Source organism: Vespula pensylvanica, chromosome 2 (assembly GCF_014466175.1).
Source record: "Vespula pensylvanica isolate Volc-1 chromosome 2, ASM1446617v1, whole genome shotgun sequence".
NCBI lineage: Eukaryota > Metazoa > Arthropoda > Insecta > Hymenoptera > Vespidae > Vespula > Vespula pensylvanica.
In genome coordinates this window covers 3,179,056-3,199,844 of record NC_057686.1, presented here as the reverse complement: position 1 = coordinate 3,199,844, position 20,789 = coordinate 3,179,056, and the positions used below count along the sequence as shown (strand labels likewise).

The window sequence follows — 20,789 nt, the reverse complement described above, 5'->3', positions numbered from 1 at the left end:
TCAGTAGTAGTGATTATTACTCACTCTTTGAGAAACATACGAGGAGCTTTAAATCACATGGAGCCATTTAATTTCGTCGATCGATTGCCAACGTGGCATCGTTTCGTTCTAGGGACAGTAAAATCGTTCGTCCGTACTTCGTAATTCTGAACGAAAGAGTGGTGTTGTGGTAGTGAGGGTGCTATTAGAAGGGAATGGGCACTCTCGTAAAACTCCAAGTATTCGTTCTTTACTATCGAGGTACTTACTTGAGTACAACTTTCATTATTTCTTCCTCGAAAAAGAGAATTGATCATTGGTCATGACGGAAGTAAATGTAGATATATTGTAAGGAGAAATTTATCATTGATATTCGAGTGCTTTTACCTCTTCCATAAAAGCTCTTAGTTCCACCTCATAAAAACTGGTAATTATAGTCGTTTGAATCGTTCTATTACATTAGGTATGAATGGAATTTGAGGAATAAAAAGTAATGACTTGCGTTATTACATTATGCGGTGTTATAATATGCGACAGTAAGTAAAAAAAAGCATTTGAAAATATGTTGTTTAACACGTTTATATACATGTAATATGATGTCGGCATAGTCACATATATGTGTTTCGTTAATTTTTTCTTATTTTCCCTACGTTCTGTTCCCTATTTATTCTCTCAAGTCGTTCATTTATATTCCATATTCGACCATAATAACGTATATGTACCCTTTCCTGGTATCGACAATAATTCTGAAAACAAAAAAAAAGAGAAAAAGAATAGATTTCCATTCGAACGATTCTAATATCCATTTTTTTCTTGTTTAGAAAGAAATTCTTTGAGAAAGTCGGATAGCAGAAATTCAATGTTAGGAATACGTTTTAAGAAGAGTTTGTGATTAATTCGGCTGTCTGGTCCAGCATACGTATCTATCGATTGTTGTGAAAATGGGATACCAAGATGCTAGCTGTTTCTTTTTCCAATAATACGTAAGGAATACATGTACTTTCCTTCTATGATTATATCATCCATAAAGATTACGACATAGTGAATCAAGTGACACGGGTAACGATCATATTGATCAAAATTTTATACACTATTCTACGTTCCTCTTCGGTAATAATTCATTCTAAAAATTCTATAAAAATCCTTTGTCTCTGATTCCCCTTGATATTTGGTAACAGAGAGATATTTGCCGTGAAAATTGATATTTGAAGAAAAAGAAATGAAAATTAATGCGAACATTTTCCATCTCGATGAATTAATTAAAAGTGTCAATCTCTCGTTCGCTTCCTTATCCGAGTTCGACTTTTCCAACTTTCTTTTTTTCTTCTTGATAGACACAGTTCAAATAGAAATTATCATTCTTCTTTTTTCTTTTTATTTTTTTTTGCCGTCACCGTACTCAAGTAAAGTCGGTTTCGGAAAACCGGGTCATCCTTAAATAGTACTTCACTCTTGAGATGTCAGTGTTGCGTAATATCCAAAGTACCAGTTAAACCCTAAATATTTACATGCCTCAAAGAAGGCCTTTCCTCGTCGAAGTTTTCCTCTTCTTACCTCCGCGTAGACTCTTATCTCCATGTTCTGGAACTCGAAGACGAGAAGACCGATCCGACAGTCAAACTCGAGCGTGTATTAAACTTTCATTTCTTAGAATGCTTCCTTCCACATGCTATTTTACTCCGAACGAAAGAAAATACCCGCGTCTTGTCGTTTTCAGAAGGATACGATTTCGCTGAATCACAAGGTTCAGTTATGTAGGTAGGTATATTGCATATACCGAGTGCACTTTCTTTCTAAGTGGCAGAAAATATTTCGTGATCGTACCGGTACTTTCAAGAAGAAGAAAAATGTTCCCTCAGTTATTGACGATTTTATTTTTCTCGGGTTCGACGAAGAACATAACTATATATAATATCGTTACGTTACGATAAATTATATAAAAATTTCACGGCGGTTTAATGTCTATATTTGAATCCTTTTATGTCATAAATTATCGATAATGAGTTCCAGAGAGGGAGAAAAAGAGAGGGGGAGAGAGAAAGAGATGGCAGCTTAAAGAATTGTTTAGATTAAATAAATTCGAATCATTTATATGAATACGTTATTGATCCCGAGTTCATGTACAATTTTCCCTGAATATAAACTTTCAAAGTGAAATTCGAAATGATTAAAATTTTCTTTTTTCACAATTATTTTTCAAGCAAGAAAGTAGGTATATCAAGTGCACTCTTCAAAGGCAAAGAAAATTCTTCTCGACTTATCGTTCACGTTCCTTTCATTTACCGTATTACTCGGTATGCATCGGTGTAATTGTTCTTCGCGTAAAAAGAACGCAAAAGAATGCTTTAGCAAGAGTGAAAGAGAAAAAGAGATAGGGTAAGAGTCGAGACTACGCGTAATATGATATAAAGGGGCGCCGAAGTGCTTTTAATATTGAGTAAGACTATTTTCTCATATTATTTTCATTTAGTTATACTTTGCTTTTTTGTTTTCCCCAAGAAAATAAAGGTACAGCAGGATGAAATACGATAAATAAAAATTTAGATATACTTTGAGTGATAAAATATTTGAACGTTCGCGGTAACATCGTTCGAATTTTTCATTCAAACGAATTCATTTATTAACGTAGATCAGTCAAAAATTAATTAGCATCTAAGGTAATATAAGATTATTCATAAAATATTTCAATGAAGCAAATCAAGTATATCAAATATTCTGTAATATTAGATACCTATTATTACGTAGATAATACCTACGTGATACTTTCAATCTTCGAATTAAAAATTAATGCTTTAATAAATTCAACTAACTTGACGATTATCGATATTGCATTGATAAAATTTCCACTTCGAACAAGCGAATCTTTTAGTTAAAGGAATAATGTTTCCCTTTTGGACTTGCTACGTATACTTCAACCTTGTAGATAATTCAAAACTCGGTTAAAGTACGTTAGGTATACCGTAGAGAAAACGTGTAGAGCGTCCTGAGTTGTCTCCCGTATATTGAAAATACGTCAAACTGCAAAGCTGCTTTGAACCTATAACAGCTGCTGTGGGCAAGCGTGCGTCGTCGATACCCTCTAAACAAAGTTAGGGAATAATTAAACTATCGGAAGGTTAAGTCGAATATTCTCTTCGAAGATAAACGGTTGTTTGACCGTGTTATAGAGATTAAGAAGATGAAAACTTCGCAGCTTGAAAATGTCGGCCGAAGAATTTCGAAATGCTTTTATTTTCTTCGTTGTTCATTCTTCTTCTTCGTTTTTCTTTTTCTTCTTCTTCTTCATTTTTTTTCTTCTTTAATATTTTATTTATTTATTTTTTCTTTCCCTTTTTCTCTTTGAAGAGTCGGAGCAAACTTTCAGCTTTTTGCTATGTTAAAAAGCGTTGAAACCGAACTACATTTTCATTTGAACGAACCAACAAGGAAATGCTCTCTTCTCCCTTAATTCATTAAACCACCGGACCTCGAGATTGAGTAGAGTTCAAAGCAAATCCATCAAGTTAGAAAGCAAGGAAAGCGCCCTTTCGACGGAACAGCGCCAAACCTGTGACATGTCATGAAGTTACTTAAACGGGATTCGTAGGTACCAAGGTAAGTAGGAATTCAATTGTCTAAAATGAGATAGGAAGGAACTAAGACAAAATGAAAGAAAGGTGATTAGAAGGTGTATTAGATATAGGAAATCGAAGTAATACGTAAGGAGAAATAGTAAGACGAAATAAAAGGAATAAAAGGGAAGAAAGAAAGAAAGAAAGAAAGAAATAGGAAAGAGTAAAAGAGGATATATCGAGACTCGTCGATTCCAGGTCATGTCATCGTCTTTCTCGTCGCCTTTGTCAGTGGTAGCGTTGGTCTACGAATCGAAGAAGAGCACCGGCCGTTGGTGGTTTCGAGGGTGTTGGATAGAATACATGGAAAGAGGGTGAAAGAGATAGAGAGAAAGAGAGAGAAAGAGTGTGTGAGAAAAAGAGAGAGAGAGAGAGAGAGAGAGGATAGCGAGAAGGAAAGAAGAGGTGGAAGAGGGAGCAACGTTACAGCGACACGAACACCAGGTGGCGCGAATGCTAGCAAGAAAATCGATACTTATCGCCTCGGAGCGTACGCTCGAGCGTCTTCCAGTACGCGACTCGTGTGCACGAGGTAAACACGGCATCCTATGCCAATTAGAATGGAATGATACGTAAAGAGTGAGAGAGAATTTCGTCGCTTCCAGTCAGCTCGATCGCAGAATCAGCCTAGACATGGTACGTTCTCGGAACAAAGATCGACTCACCGATCCCTCATGATCACCGTTCCGATCTTCTTTCGACATCTCGAGCAGTCGTTTGACGCGTCGTGAAGGGGTGGTGGGGAGGAGGGGCGGAAGGGGCGGTGGGTTGAAGAATGAAAGAGATATAGATAGAGGGAGAGGTGGGGAGAAGGGGTGGGTGGTAGGGAGAAGAGGTTTAGGGAGACAGGGGAAAGGAAAATTATTTTTAACGAACTTTAAATGAAAGAAAGAAAGAAACAAGGAAACAGAACGAGATCGCATAGGACGACTTTGACGTTGACTCGAATCACTGATGAAAACTTTATCGCATGTGACAGCTCAGATTTTTCCTTGTTCATTTAAATTACATTCGTCCCTTCAAGTTGAGCGTTTGAAACGATCGCTTTCCAGTGATATTCATGTTTTCCCTCCATTTTTAATCGACTCCTTTTTTTTTCTTTTCTTTCTGTCATATGTGCAGTACGGTTTCGTGAATTACGCTCTCGAGCTCCTCGTTGTGAAGAACTTTGGCAGCAAAACATGGGATGAGATAAAGTAGGTAAAATGTACAAAAAAAAAATAATAATTTAAAAAGAACAAAAGCAAAAGGAAGGGCTGATATCGTTGTACTGAATATCGTTGCTTTCGATACCCAATGGAAATCCATTTCTGCATGAGACACTCGCGAACTTTATAATATTATTTTTATCGCTTGTTTTCGTGTATCACGTTTATCTCTTTACCTTTTTAGACACATAGCTAGCTCGTTCGATCCTCGTTTTTCTTCGTTTTCACAGCACGTCGAAGATAGATCGAGTATTCCTTTTTGTCCCGAACACGTGCTTTTCAACTATCAATGTCGTTTATCGCTAAGATCGATGCACCTCGTTTTCTTTTGTAATTCCGTAAAAGCCACGAAGACGATCTTTCTTTTAGTTTGCTTTTTCTCGCTTCGCACGAACGGATCTGTTGATTTTTTCTTACGCTTTCTCTTAATGAACTATATATATAAAACTTTTAGAAATCGTAACTATCTAATCGAGCTCAGTACTCAAATCGATTCTCTCGGAATAATTTATATTTAAAATGAAATAAATAAAACATCGAGAAAAAATCACTTTATTGAAAAATTCAACAAATTTGGAGTTCATTCGATGCGTATAACGTTTCAACGATGTATGTAGCATCGTTTAAATGTTTCTATGAAAATGAAAGAAATATCAAATTTTCTATCTTCTCTCCGTCATTTTTATTTTTCTGAGAACAAGAGTAGAAGGGCGTAGGCCATTTCGATAGGGAAATGATGCTGTAAATTTGAACTGTTGTATCGCATAAATATTCCCGGTCACTTGCACACACTCGAGGCTTTTCGCGCTGAGCGCAGCAAACATAACGTATTCGTGTTTATCGCCTCGGTAGTGTTCTAACTGAAATTACCTTTTATCTCAGATAGATCTAGCGAACCCCTCTAAATTGCTGTTTTTCTTGTCCATTTGATATAAGAATAATGAATGAATATTTTTATCATAAAGCATTGGTTCATTGCATGAAAACAAAGAGGACGATTTATTTATTTTATTTGTGAGATATTGAATATCGTAGTAGGATTTAAAAACGATATTTCTTCGATATGATATCTTTACGAACACAAAGATATCAACTCGAGAAGAATAATTTATGCTTCTAGTAGCTCTCTTCGCTGTTTCGAGTAGGTACTTACTGCTCGTAATATTATAATCCTTTATATAGTACATATCTTGTCTCAATCCTCGAATGTGAACTATCTTAATAGAGTCTTCTTTTACGTTCAATCTATGCTATATTGCTTTTGCTAACTTCAATATACTTTTCTTGAAGCATGCTTCTTCTGTTAATGAACCGTTGAAGCTCCATTAAATTCATCAAAATTAAAAAAAAGTTTCTTGTAGAAGGAGAAATGTCATTTAATAAGAATGGATTTAATTTTGAGAAATTTTAGTACAAAGGAGTACAATGTTTGCGACATTGTATTTTAAGTTAATACGTGGATATAAAATTCTATTCATTTTATCAAGCATGAAGCGTTTACAAGAACGAGTAAATGCCATCGTGAAAGTTCGAGTTACAGCCGAACGAAAGATTGCATTACACGAAACCTTTCAACTCTTAGCACATTGCCTAAAAGCTCCTTCGTTTATCTCTTTTTTCTTCAAACGAAAGACGCAGCCATTATTCTCAGAATCTCGCGTCGATACTTTTACTTTTACCTTTTTACTTCGTCTTAATGGAAAATCCCATCGTTTACTCGATCACGTTATCCACCTACGATAGTAAAGTACGTGTTCCGTTTTAAACGCTTTGGCAGAACCATTCAATTTCTTTAAGGTATTGATTAAAAACAGTCAAACAGTAAAGAGAAATTCAATTAGAAAAAATAGAATTGTAAGTTTACGAGAAAATGTCAACCTTTACTATAGATCATTTACTAATTATATTTATTATGTTTATACGATACGCTACAAATTATTTTAACAAAGTTATTCGACTGTATCTTCGATCGTACCTGTTATATACCCTTTCCTAAGTATATCTATAGAGTACTTGAAAATATCAAAGTATCTTGGCTAAAACGTGAATGTAAACCGTTTTAAATTTTATAGAAGAGAAATATTGTTTCAAGATCGTTCAAAGCAAAATAATATTTTTTTAATCTTAAATATATATTAATTTATAATATAATATGTAATAATATAAATGAAATATATAATAATTTCTGTTGTTCTTATAATTATAAGAATGTCTACGACGAATCTCATAGTGAAATCTCATAGTGATTTTATTGAAAGAAAAAAAAAAAAAAACAATACAAGACATATTTTCTATCTAATAGAAATGATATTAATTCGTAATATTCTGAGAATCAAATTAGCATGTACTTGTTTAGATAGCTGTCGAAGTTGTTGAAATGGTTCGCTATAATAATAATAATCGAGCATGTACATCCCTCGTATGTTCCTCACGTTGAGAATTAATTAATGGTCTAATTGGAACTAGACAACTGAAAGATTAAATCTAATTAGTAATTTCATTAACGAAAGTTGGCGTGAATATAGTTATTATTGTTATATCAATTGATATTTTCAAGAAGTGTTCTATTTTCGAGGAAATCTTAATGAGACTCGATTTAGTTTTAATTGGAAGGAATTGTTACGTAGGGCGACAACAAATTTCACATACCCCGTGTTTCGCCATTGTACTGAAAATAGAAGTTACCCTGAAACTGAAATGCTACGACGGCACTTAGAGGCTCATATAAGAGGGTCACTTTACTCAGCCTAAATGAGGTTTCACCGCTGCTCTCTCGGGAATGGCATCGTGTTTGCAAATTGCACGTCATTATTTCGAAGTTCTCCCTTCCTTCGAATATTCAAATTTTATAATATTTCAGTCAAACACCGTCAGTAAAAAATTCACGATAACTTTAAAAGTAAACAATTTATTTTACAATTTTAACTTCTTTTTCCATTGATACTATAGAAATATTCAAAATTGTATAGATTTGTTTTAAATTTATGTAAAGCTTTCGAGAAAAGCTCCAAAGTTAAATTAACACCGAGGATATAGCTATATCGAACAATTAAATTGAAAAAATTTAGATAATCTAGATAAAAGAGTTATTAAAATATTTATTTTCGTTGCAATTCATAAAATGAGTGGTCCCAGAAGAAGATAAAATATCAAGATGATACAAATGTTGGTATATAGTTATTAATTCAAAAGAAATAAAGTTTCATTAGACTAATTTAATATTCCTAGCTCTCTGTATCGTGCTTTCTCTATTATTTACTAGACGACTCATGAAACGCTCGTTATTGCCCCTTATAATTTGTGTCTTTCGTAGTTGATTTAAACGTAAATATAATTTCTAAATACCTTCTTGTTTGCACGTTTTACAAGCTATCTCTCGTATCTTATTGTTCTATTGCTTATCGCGTTTATATGTCATTGTTAATCTTTCTGTTTAATTGCTCTCATAGGTATACTTATATGTGCAATATAATTGCCGCAATTTTATTGCTTTAGGAAAGATGCTGCTGTTAATATGGACGGACAATTTCTAGTACGACAAATTTATGACGATGAAATTACATATAATCTTATAGCAGCCGCTGTTAATCGATTGAGTATGTATATTATACTTTCTAAACATAATTATATAGGTAATCGATATACTAGTTATTTAACAATTTAACAAATATAAATTCTTTTAATATCAATTTTTTTTATTCTTAATTCGAATGTAATATTTGTTAATCATGTATGATTTTATTGTTTTGTTTGTTATTAAAATACTATATGTATACGTTTTATTATAGAATTATTAAAATTTATTAATCAAACAAAATAAACAGGGAGATTAAATAAGCTCAGGCAAAATTATAATATATATTATTTGTAGACAATGATACGTAATGTTCGATATATTATAAATATTAAATCAACATACAACTTGCTTTACAATATTCAAGTAAATATATAACAATTAACCGATATTAACAATAACGACGCGATCGTGTAAATAATTTAACCAAATATACATGATTTATAATAGCGTATAAATCCACGAAACAGGAGGGATGCGTGTGGGAGTTTGCTTTATTAATTTGTCCTAGATTTAAATCAGTTTTATATCCATTAAGCTCATTTCATTTTCTAGACATTCCTGCAAACGATATATTGGAACTGTTCGGACGAATGTTCTTTGACTTCTGTCAGGATTCCGGATACGATAAAATCCTTCAAGTTCTTGGGGCAACACCTAGAGATTTTTTGCAGGTAAATCATATGTCAAGGATTCATTATTTCTTAAATCAACAGTAATTTATAATATAGTCTCTAATATGGTAAAATATAATTAATCTTCCTTTTATTACGTAAACATAGATTTTTTTCTTTTTTTATGTACTACATAGATATTTTTGCACGTACGGCAAACTAGTTTTATTAGCATAATTCTCGCGTTTATGATACGTACACAATGTCGATGATATATCATAATTCGTTTTGATGCTTCCCGTCTAACCAGTTTTCCGTTAGGATAGGTCATGGCTCCTGCGGGTCTATTAGAAAGACATATCGTTCAAAGGAGAAGGTTTAGAAAAAGATATTTTTTGGATAATCCTTTTGGGTCGAGTCAAGCAAGCAATTTTTATTAGAATGAGAGAAAGAAATAGAAAGAGATGGTATAAGATAAGAAAACAGGTGAAGCCCATTAAGAAGCTTCTGCTCACTCGGCTTTTTCATTTCCAGCTTTTATCGTACGCAGTCTCACGATCCGGCACTATGTTCTTGTCATAATGTTCGAAGAATTTTATTTTCTTTCATCCTTTACACCGTTTTGAAAATGTCGTGCTCGATCATTCGCCCGATCCGTTCTAGTCATATCAGTGAAACGACTTTTGACATTTTTCTAAATTTTTAACGATACGTTACTGAATCATCTCTTTGAATCTTTTTCATTTTTACATTTACGTTAATCAAATTAAATATCTTTATTATTTACGATCTCAAATTGCGAATAATATCGTTTCAAATATCAAATATTGATTTAAATTAAATTGTCATAAATGTTATCATAAATATAAAAATATATACTAGGAAGGTATGTCTTTTTCTTATTTTAGAATTTAGATGCACTTCATGATCATTTGGGTACTTTGTATCCTGGAATGAGGGCACCATCTTTTCGATGTACAGAAAGACCAGAGGATGGTGCTTTGGTATTGCATTATTACTCGGATCGACCGGGTTTGGAATACATCGTTATTGGAATTGTTAAGGTATACTTATAAATATGGGATTTAAAAGTATTGTTGAATTTCATGTAATGTTAAACGAGAACATTTTTATCATATAATACATTCTACCATTAGAATATCATATGTATATATGTATAACGTTATAGGACGTTTTATCAAAATATCTAATAAAATATTCTGAATTTCATAGTAAATGCAGAATCATTATATTCTTCTTTTTTTTTCTTAAAAATCGAAGGAGTATATTTTATAGATATTGAGAAGTTGAACATTCGCCAAAATCGTTGTTAAAAATATTACAGAAAATATGTATACATAATGTAACCAGTTTTGTGACAGTAAAAGAGCATAAATATAATTTTTTATTCTGCAGACCGTGGCGAAAAAGCTTCACGGGACAGACGTGGACATGGAGATCCTGAAGACGAAAAACGAATGTGATCATGTTCAATTCTTGATAACCAATACATCGGGACCCGGTGTCGTTTCGAATTCTATGATCGTCGAACATGAAATGTTGTCTGCTGGTGAGTAAGATAAATTTCTTTCGAACGTACTGGTACATGCGGAATGCAAAATTCCTATTAAATTAGAAAATCAATTTATCGCTGGAATTAATGGGACTCTCTGGGTCGCGACTATTAATGAGAAAACGTGACGTTATGAAATTCGCTCAAATCGTCAGCTCGTTTTTATTAAATCGATTCTTTATCATGGATTTTTATTTTCTCGTCATTCATTCATAGGTCAAAAACTTTATGAGATTCTAATTGATATTTTTTATTGTAAAATGAAACGAGCTTATAAATACTTTTTGTTCTTCTCGTGTGTATATATATATATATATATATATATATATATATATATATGCATATGTAATATATGTATATATATAGGTAGCTATATTTTTGTCGATATATTTTTTGTATTTTGAATGTAGAATATATACAAATTTTTCATTGGTTGTCATAGAACCAAAGGTGAGCCCCACTACGTTTTGCAGAGTGTTTCCTTTCCATATTATGTTCGACCGGGATCTTACGATAGTGCAAACAGGCTACACCATCACTCGTATTTTACCACAGGTCTGCAGTGGTAGTTGCAAATTAACCGACATACTTTTTGCCGTAAGTGAAAAATTCATATTTGCATCGAATAAGTTTTGCATTTTCGATTTTTCTTTAACAATTTTTTATTCACATAATTTTGTACGTCATCGATTATTCAATTATAAAAGTTGATATCAAAATCATGCTTCAAATTTAAAGATGTATCGCGTCCATATCCCGTTTATTTGAAATATTACCTGCTGATATTAATTTATAATTAATTTGCTTTCACTCGCTAAATTTCCCTAGCTAATTTTCGAAACTCGATCTTAATTGTTACCAAGCAACGAGCTAACATAATTGCGTCGTGTATTCCTCGTTGCCAAACCTCCCGTTCCTATAATTCATACATATTCATGCGCACGCTATCATACATCTTTCGAATCCAGTTTATTGCCAGCGACATGACACACGCGTTGTGTCCAGTCCGGCTACGTTATTACGTTTTCGTATTAGCATCAATCCGTGACTGTATCACGTATATAATAAATAAAATAGAAATACTTGACACTTTCCATTATCCTTTAATTTTATCTCGATGTTTCACTAGTACAAAGAAAATAAAATGTTTCTCGCGTGTTCTTAATTATATTCGTCTATTTACTCTTTTTTTTGAATAATATTTTTATCGAAATAGAATGCGTTTTCCAAACAAGTAAATTTCTTAAGATCAGAGTAAAAATGTCAAAAAATGCTTGACTTACAAATTTTCTAAACATATACATATATACATACATATATATAGGTACACATACATACCTATGTCCAATCTTATATTCACAATAAGTCTATACAGGACATTTCGACTCGATACGAAAAGAGATTTGATGGTCGATTATATTCCAGCGAACTGCATTATGAATTCTGGCACATTCCTTCCGCACCCGATAAATAAATTCTCGCAAAACAAGGCTGCATAATGTCGTCGACATTCCTAGGTCAGGCCGCATTTGGAATTAACATTTGAAAACATACTGTCACACATAAACACTGTCTACGTGTTGAGGACTAAAAAAGGAGCGATGCGTGTTGCATCCTCGGAAGAATACGCGTATCTACGTCTGAAGGTTAGTAAAATTTATTAAACTTTGATAATAGAAAAAGTACGATGTAAATTTATAACCGAAGATCACTCGACGAATCGACTTAATCGTTTTCTAAGAAGTCATTCTCATTGTCTATTGTACAAAGCGATTGAACTTTTTTCTATTTTTTTTTTTTTGCCACCTCAAAGGACATTGTTAAAGTCATTTAAAACACAGATTACATTTGCATTCGCGCAAAGAAGCTTAGTCGTTGAATGAGTCATTAGTCATTTAAGAAATTTACATTTGTCGCTTCGTACTTGATGAAATATTCCCATTTTTTGTTGAAGGGTCAAATGTTGTACATACCTGAGAACGATCTGACAATTTTCCTCTCTTATCCCAGTGTTATGAATCTCGACGATCTTACGAGGTAATAGATTGTACATAATTATATATGTATAACTTATAAATTTTGAAGAATTATGTCATAGAATGACAATTGGATGATCTTCTTTGATTTTCCCGTCAATTTACTGTTCATTTAAGATCTTTTAAAACTTAACAGTCCGTTTCTATGAAGGAAGAAGCATGATTTAGCAAGTAGTTCGGCTCCCACCTTAAGGCGCATCCAACTTTTATCGTACTCAAGAAGCAAGAACTTTCTACTTTCTTAAGGACATTACCTGTACTCATTCTTCTTTCTCTTTGAATCGCAACCGGTTACGCATACGTATATACAAGTACACGCGCGCGCGCGCACGCGATGTATGTAATGTTCGTACTTTTTAGAGAACTTCTTTTCTTTATGTAATTTAAAGTAGGAAGGAAGAATAAGAAAAGAAGAAAGAATAACAAACATGGAATCGTATATTTCTTTATTTAACAAATTTATTATACGGAAAAATATAAAGTGAGCATCGTCAAACGTACTTTAGCATTCGTAATAGTATTTATTTGCAAATAAAAAAAAAATATGTAAAAAGAGATTAAAGAGAAAGTTATCAAGGAAAAATATGTCAAGACTAGAAGAGCATACTAATTCTTGATTGGTGTGTCGTAGACGTGGTTTATACCTAAGCGATGTGCCACTACACGATGCAACGAGGGACCTCGTCTTGATGTCGGAGCAGTTCGAAGCGGATTATAAGTTGACAAGAAACTTGGAATTACTCACCGATAAGTTACAGCAGACGTATCGTGAACTCGACGGTGAGAAGCAAAAGACCGACAGGTAAGGATTTCTGTTGGACCAGAACTTTCTGATAAAGGAATCCCCATCGGGCTCGTTCTCTATTTAGCTTCCATAAGAATCTCTTGAAATGGACTCTTATCACATCATAAAATTTTCTTCTTAAAGAAATTACTTTCTTCTCTGTCTGTCTGTCTGTCTGTCTCTCTCTCTCTCTCTCTCTCTCTCTCTCTCTCTCTCTCTCTCTCTCTCTCTCTCTCTCTCTGTTTCTTTTTATTTCTTTGTTCTTTCCTTATCTCGACAGAAATATCGTTCAATTTAATTGCATTATAATATCACGTTCTAGAATTGGTCATACCGATGAAAATGAATATTACTTTGACAATAAGCCGATTATAGTTGACAAAATAAGTTTCTTCATATTTTATGTTTGAAATCTCGAATATAAAAGTAATTACAGATGAAAGATGGCAGTTTATTTTCATTAATTTCTTCGATTTGAAATTTTTTCGATAGCATACGAAAGATCTCTCTCTTTCTCTCTCTCTCTTTCTTAACCCATAGGTTACTATACTCTGTATTGCCGATTTCCGTGGCGAACGAACTTAGGCATTCGAGGCCAGTACCCGCAAAGAAATACGATTGCGTGACACTTCTCTTCTCGGGAATCGTCGGGTTTGGAGCTTATTGTGCAGCTCACACAGATTCTGGTGGTGCTATGAAGATTGTTAACATGCTCAATCAATTGTATACTGCTTTCGACGTACTCACCGATCCAAAGAAGAATCCTAATGTTTACAAGGTTTCGAGAATTTCGTTTAATCAGCAACGAACAATAAATTATAGTAATAGTAATTGATTTTCTTCTTCGGCAATTACGAAACTTTAATTTCTAATCATTGACAGAAACTTTAAATTTCCATTTGTCATCCTTTGAATTGTTACGTGAAAATCTTTAGAATTGTAGATGTTACAGACAGTTAGACGACAGTATAATCTAATTCCAAAACTAACTTTTAATCTAGGTGGAAACTGTAGGCGACAAATATATGGCGGTGAGCGGATTACCAGAACCATGTCGTTGTCATGCACGATGTATAGCACGACTTGCGCTAGATATGATGGATCTTGCCGCAGACGAGGTCCAAATCGATGGAGAACCTGTGGTTGGTATTTTCTTTTCTTCTCTTTTCTTTTCTTTTCTTTTCTTTTTTGTTCTTTTATATATAAAGGATAAAGTTAACCAAAGAAAAACGTATATTTCTAATTTTCTTCAAAAATATAATATAATATAGCGTTTCGATGATTTAAAAATATATTGAAAACAAATCATTCGATCTTCATCGATCACAGATCATATCGATGATAGATCGTATTCGATCGATTCGTAGAACGGTTATAATTAGGTATTATTTGTTATAAAATTTTTCGCAGAAAATCACCATCGGTATACACAGTGGCGAAGTTGTAACTGGAGTAATCGGACATCGTATGCCACGATATTGTTTGTTTGGAAATACCGTAAATCTTACCAGTCGAACGGAAACTACCGGAGAACCCGGTAAAATAAATGTTTCGGAGGATGCTTACAGGTAAAAATACTTTTACTTTTTACAAAGCATACTATTCGCTTCAATTTCATTGTTTATTAACAGATCTCATTTCACATGATCGTCCAATCACGAATTTTAAACATCATTATTTGTTGTATAAAAGGATTAGATTTATTGTCTTTTCCATAGAAATTTCTTACAAGTGTTAGTACGATACAATGATCGAATAATAGCGAGAGTAGTAGTAACGTTTATTAGTCGAACAATGCTTTGTTACGATCGTGACCACCCGCTTCGAAAGAGTTGCATTCAACAGGAAAAACAATAATAGATTAGAGTATCTAATGTCGCAGGCTGAACGATTAAAAATCAATTGCTTGGATTAATCGTTGATTCAGCGAAATTCATTAGAGAACTCGTCAAGAACGTATTAAGCAAGATGCGATAGAAATTCTCTTCGAATCAATGTCGATTTCGTTCGACAAAAGAAAGATTTCGAAAGACATTCGTTCGAGAGGTTTTCCTGTTTCGATATATCTCCATTTGTAAAGTCAAGTTGATCCCTTTTTCGAAAAGTCTTTGCTTTTTGACGAAAACTTTGTATTTTAAGTAACATGAATTTCGAATTTCATTTGAAGTTCGCCTAGTTGGAAATCGCGTTTTATCTGCAATCTATGTAGGAGCAAAGTAAAAGGCTTCGACTTCCATCGAAAGTTATACGATCGACTTTTAAAATGGTCGCAGATAGATACACATACATATACACATAAACGATATGCGAACTATAGAGAACTCGAAGGCAAACGGCAGAGAACGAAACGAGCGATTAAATCGCGCTGCGCATTTCGCACCGAGGTAAGAGGCAATTATTTTTTTTCCTTTTTTCGTCCACTTTCTTTTTTTCCTTATTTTTTTTCCCCCTTCAACTCTCTTTCATCGATACTCGCCTTTGCGTTCACCGTAATTTTCCCAGCTAGTGTTAGGTACGTAAGTACTTACCTGTATTTACGTACGAATTTTCCAGAGGAAGGATTACACGTGTGCCGTAAGGTCAGAATATTACGTGCAATTATCGATCGACTCGTACTATCGGGAAGCCGTTTCCCTCACATCTAATAGCACTGGGAGTTCTCCATGATTTACGAGATCGTCGCTTACGCCAATATTACGGATAGTTTTCTCGTAATTTACACGTTAACCGTGTGCTTGACGTAAGTTTCTTTAACATAGATCTGTCTCCTTCTATCATCGAGTAATAAATGCGAAAAGTTTTTCCGATACATAACGGAAAGTTGATTACGAACTGTTCCTAATTAGTATAATTCTATGTTGAAAAATATTTCCAAGCATGTTGGAGTTAAATTTTTTTATGAAAACAAAAATTACACACGTGTAGATAAATAGCTATGTGCGATTATAGATATCCCTTTTCTCTCTTTAATTCGCTTAAATTAAGCAAAGTCATTTAATTTTTAATCGCAATTACATACCCGAAGACTTTTCTCAAATGCTTTAAACGTGAAACACGCTTCGGATACATTTAAAGTAGATAAATACAATCCTGTAATTCGAGAAAAACTCTCAATATTGCATTAGTTACGACGCTTTAATCCAGAAAATAGTCCAAAGTATTGAGACGATCGTCAGGATGGATTGGAAAAATTTAGTTCCCCTTATAATTTTACCGTAATGACTATCGAACCGTATGGACCATCGATATTTTTCGTAGAAAGCCGGTCTTCGTCGGTCTCTTAATGAACACCAATCAAGCGATAAGGAGAATTTCTCCTACTTTTGGAAACGATTATCCATCTCCTTTCTCGTGCCAAATAAGCATTTACCGTGATCGATGTTACCACCGACCCTTTTCCTTTTTCTTTCCCTTAGTTACACAGAATAAACACTAAATCTATTCCGATCAATCGCACATTATGTCCAGATAATTTCTCAAAGTCTGCGGTATCTGAAGTCTTTGAATGCCATGGGGAAGAGCCCAATTCTTAAATAATATCTCTCTTATACTACAACGACAGAGATGTATTAATTCTGGTGGACATAATCCACTTCTTTCCGGTGGCACCAAATTTCGCTCTACCAAATTAGGATAATGTTCGTACATAGAGACGCTAAATACTCCGCTTTGAGCAGCTATATGATTCGGTGTCTTTACACTTGCCATAGGTATAGTTCTTAAGAGTAATTTCAAACATACGAGTAAATCTTTCGGAAAGACTATTTCTTCGTCAGCTGATTGAATATCGTACTCGTTCAATTTAGCCAGCAGAATTTCGATCGGCGACGGTGCCAACTTGTCCGATTCTATCGAAGCTCCATATCTTAGCATTATCATAAGTATATCGGGTGCACCGTGTTGAATCGCGACTCTTAACGGTACCACCTGACCATAAGATTCCATTGGAACGTCGATAAAACGAGACTTTATAGTCGAAGAAGCGCAACGATATTCCAATTTGCCTTCAATCGCATGATCCATAAAATATATCAATGCTTTGATATTCTCCTCCCGATCTTCGAAGTCGCTTTTCCAACCAGATAGAAAATGCGTCACCCTAGTACCAAATATAGCTCCCACGAAAATCCTTTCGAATGTCTTCTCACAATAGAATATGTCGTTCAACAAACGAGTAACTATCTCGTTATTTCGTAACTTCCAATCGAAGCAGAGCTTTGCTGCCACATAAAGAACGTTATGGAATTTTCCTAATAAACATACTTGGCCATTTTCCATCATGGTAATGTTGTGATAGCGTAAAGCCGATAGGACTATTCTCTCGCAGACGTCTTGTTTGTCCAGTTTTTCCGCTGAATATAGAAAAGGAGTAAAAGATATGAATTATCGAGAGAGTAAGCAAATCTTGCGTTTTATTTCAATTAAATTATTATTCTATGGATACAGAAGACAAAAATACGAATGATCGATTAACACATTTGAATAACTTTGCTGCGTATTAAGAATTTCGTAAAAAAGTAAACAGGTCTGATAAAATCTTTACGAAATATTAAATCTAGGCCTGTCTCTTATCGATTATCGAACTTTCTTCTCTGAACGGTCTTAGCTCTCCGCTCTATTACTCCTTGACTCGGTAAAAGCGAACGTAGCAAATGTCTCTTCAATAAACCACCGGTATCTCCGTCGTCGTTTCCAATTCTCTCAATTACTTTTCAAGCGTACTCACGTTAAAGAATTTTGAAATATATCGTAGAGGTTATATTACCTTCCGCACAACTGTTTATGACGTCTGAAAAATATCCGACGAGTTCTCGCCGTTTGTATCGCGACGCTAAACAACTGCGTTCCAACTCGGAGAACAATCTGTCGAAGTAACAGTCGATAAGCACTTCCATCCTTCTAAGATGATAGAGATATTTTCGATAAACGTGGTCACGATAAATGATAATAGTAGTAATAACAAAAAAAAAAGAAAGAACGAAGGAAGATTTCAAAGAAATTTTATATCTCTGATACTATGAGTAACGAAACATTCTTACGATTGTCGACCTCCGAATGATCGACTGCACGTTAACCGAACGAAACTTACAAGAGGGAGTTAATTCGTTTAGACCTTACGTAAAGTATTCTAAGGGCTTCTTCGGTAAATACTGTCCTACTCATGAGACTTTTTTTGCCAATGTTGTCTATCGTGTGAAACATGAAATCGATTTTTTTTCTATAGAAAAATAAAATCATAGATTGTAGATCGAATAAAATTCGTTGAATTTAATTTTACAATTTTAACGATATAAATTGTCTTTACTTTTTTTCTTTTAGGTATTTGTGCATGCCGGAGAATCAAGATCCACAATTTCTGTTGGAATACAGAGGTCCGGTCACTATGAAAGGAAAATCAGAACCGATGAACGTATGGTTCTTGTCTAGAGAAGTGGAACTAAATTCATAACTCGATCACCAAGAAAAATATTTCTGTCCATCACGATCGCCGAGACTATCGTTACAGCAATAAAACAGGGCATCCCTGTAGACCATTAGCTTCTACACAAAATAATTTAATGCGAAATAAAATCGTAAATCGCAAGACGAGCTCCGCGAGATCCCTGTCTATGAAAATCGATTAATCTCGTCGTTTTTTTTTTTCACGATATATTTATGTAGATATTTGTTGCATTTTTGCTCGTAGGAAAAATTTACAGTTCCTCGACGTTTGGATATCCTAGCGTCAAGTGTTTAAAAAATTTTCTTTATTTGTTAATTATATATTCTATATTATATATATATATATATATATATATGTGTATATGTATACATACGTGTATGTATCTCGAGCGATAAGAAATATAGTCGTCAGAAATTTCAATGTTTATTGATAATAATATTCAACGTATAAATAACTCGATCGCTAATGAAGATTAATCTTTTAAATAAGGTCATAGAAATTTCTTGAGATTTCGTACGATTAAAACGATCGAGGAAGTTCGATCATGTTGACTCGGATAGATTCGAAGGAGTTTTAAAATCAGAAATAAACAGGTATGACCAGAAACCCACAGGAATGTACACGGTTGGAAGATGGTAACGGAACCTGTTCTGATTTTCTACATGACCCATGCACGTCACAAGGTCAATCGAATGGGTACCGTAAAAGCGTTAATTGTTCGTCTGTCGTAACTCTTCTTTTATTAGTCCGACGTGTCTTCTTCATTTTGGCTTAGAAAATAGTTCAAACGTACTGTCGCATCGTAAAAGTCTAGAAAATGATGGTCGGATGTTTTATCTTAGAAAATTATGCGTTTCTACGAGCTATGCTTTATTGGCAATATTCGTCATGTTCATTAAAGTGATTCGTATAATCACATTACTACCATTACTACCACTAGCAAAGTGGTATGCGGGATACAAGTTTCACGTTGTCGAAGAAAAAGTGAACACACTACTCTCGACCGGTTTACCGGGTGAGGCATGCAGAGAATAAGGCCATATAATAAAGCGCGTACGATGTCGACCTCGGGATTAGGCGGTTTATATATACGACCAACTTGCATCGAATACTATTGTTATGGATAAATGAACGGTTGATGTTAGATCATTATGATGGATTAGATGAAACAGATGGACGAATGAATAGATATTTCTTATCGTATCTCAATAGTTTTTGATGAATAATATTATACTCGGCGAATTTTTTTTAAACGAAGATTATAAGCCTTTGAGGAGAAAGTGGGAAGAATAATTTAGACTCGTGTTCTTTTCTTTTTCTTTTTTTTTTTTTTTTGAAATCAGTAGAGATGGCTTAAAACGACGCTAAAACGAAATTTTAGCTTAAAGGAATGTTGTCGTATATACATATGTATATATATATACATGTATATATATATATGTATATATATACACGACGTTCGATGATAATTATGCTAGGTATCGCTTACGCGATATTTTATTTTTTATTTTTAAATGACTTTAGTATTTTTTATGATACGCTCGATACAAGTCGTTCTCTGAATAATCGATTATTTTTATCAACTTTTTATGTAAATATTCATCACCGAGTGATATTAGTCATATTATTCTAGTAAATGTTTATCTATTAATTTATTTTATAAACAAAGTTTTCATAGTACTGCGCAATTTACATTTAACATCATTAAAATTAACAATTATATAATTTAGTTTGAAAGATGATAGAAATAATGATTCACTTTACAAAATATACTTTCAATAACGCAACAAATGAAATCTAATAACAATTATAAAATTTCTAGTACAACTGCAGACAGATGTGAATGTCGTTATTGGGTCAATGAAACAAAATAACATAATCGATAAGTAAATCGTTAAATAAAATCTATTTAATCGATGCATTCGATCGATATCAAAAGACTATGAATGCACATATGGCATAGTTGA

General features: G+C 33.7%; 2 protein-coding genes and 1 long non-coding RNA gene across 7 annotated transcripts; 2 read left to right on the top strand and 1 right to left on the bottom strand.

The window, feature by feature from the left end:
* The first annotated feature begins 863 nt into the window (after positions 1-863).
* Positions 864-3,882, top strand: LOC122637775. The gene is made up of 3 exons (XR_006329299.1): positions 864-1,737; positions 3,325-3,573; positions 3,789-3,882. It is a non-coding gene; the product is annotated as an uncharacterized LOC122637775 (long non-coding RNA).
* Positions 3,883-4,080: 198 nt separating this feature from the next.
* LOC122637899 (guanylate cyclase soluble subunit beta-1) lies at positions 4,081-19,428 on the top strand. Of its 5 annotated transcripts, XM_043830421.1 has the most exons (15): positions 4,081-4,226; positions 4,713-4,786; positions 8,294-8,394; positions 8,928-9,046; positions 9,895-10,050; positions 10,403-10,556; positions 11,002-11,156; positions 12,077-12,205; positions 12,514-12,596; positions 13,227-13,397; positions 13,920-14,157; positions 14,381-14,521; positions 14,790-14,947; positions 15,547-15,763; positions 15,933-16,315. In XM_043830421.1, the coding sequence occupies exons 1-15, from the start codon at positions 4,224-4,226 to the stop codon at positions 16,044-16,046; spliced, it is 2,013 nt and encodes a 670-aa protein (XP_043686356.1). In that variant the 5' UTR covers positions 4,081-4,223; the 3' UTR covers positions 16,047-16,315. The 5 variants fall into 5 exon arrangements, with proteins under 5 accessions (XP_043686356.1, XP_043686352.1, XP_043686357.1 ...); XM_043830417.1 differs by having other exon boundaries at positions 15,547-16,320; XM_043830422.1 differs by lacking the exons at positions 15,547-15,763; positions 15,933-16,315 and adding an exon at positions 18,699-19,428 and having other exon boundaries at positions 4,082-4,226.
* LOC122637900 lies at positions 16,411-18,479 on the bottom strand. The gene is made up of 2 exons (XM_043830423.1): positions 18,145-18,479; positions 16,411-17,731 (listed from the first exon to the last, which is right to left on the bottom strand). The coding sequence occupies exons 1-2, from the start codon at positions 18,272-18,274 to the stop codon at positions 16,827-16,829; spliced, it is 1,035 nt and encodes a 344-aa protein (XP_043686358.1). The 5' UTR covers positions 18,275-18,479; the 3' UTR covers positions 16,411-16,826.
* Positions 19,429-20,789: the final 1,361 nt, after the last annotated feature.

Bases quoted from the DNA above. Each gene is read 5' to 3' on its own strand.
- LOC122637899 (XM_043830417.1), top strand. The intron at 14,158-14,380 runs GTTTCGAGAATT...CTTTTAATCTAG, and splicing joins AGAATCCTAATGTTTACAAG to GTGGAAACTGTAGGCGACAA. The intron at 14,948-15,546 runs GTAAAAATACTT...TTTCATTTGAAG, and splicing joins GTTTCGGAGGATGCTTACAG to TTCGCCTAGTTGGAAATCGC.
- LOC122637900 (XM_043830423.1), bottom strand. From the start codon at position 18,274: ATGGAAGTGCTTATCGACTGTTACTTCGACAGATTGTTCTCCGAGTTG. The intron at 17,732-18,144 runs GTAATATAACCT...TTCTATATTCAG, and splicing joins CATAAACAGTTGTGCGGAAG to CGGAAAAACTGGACAAACAA.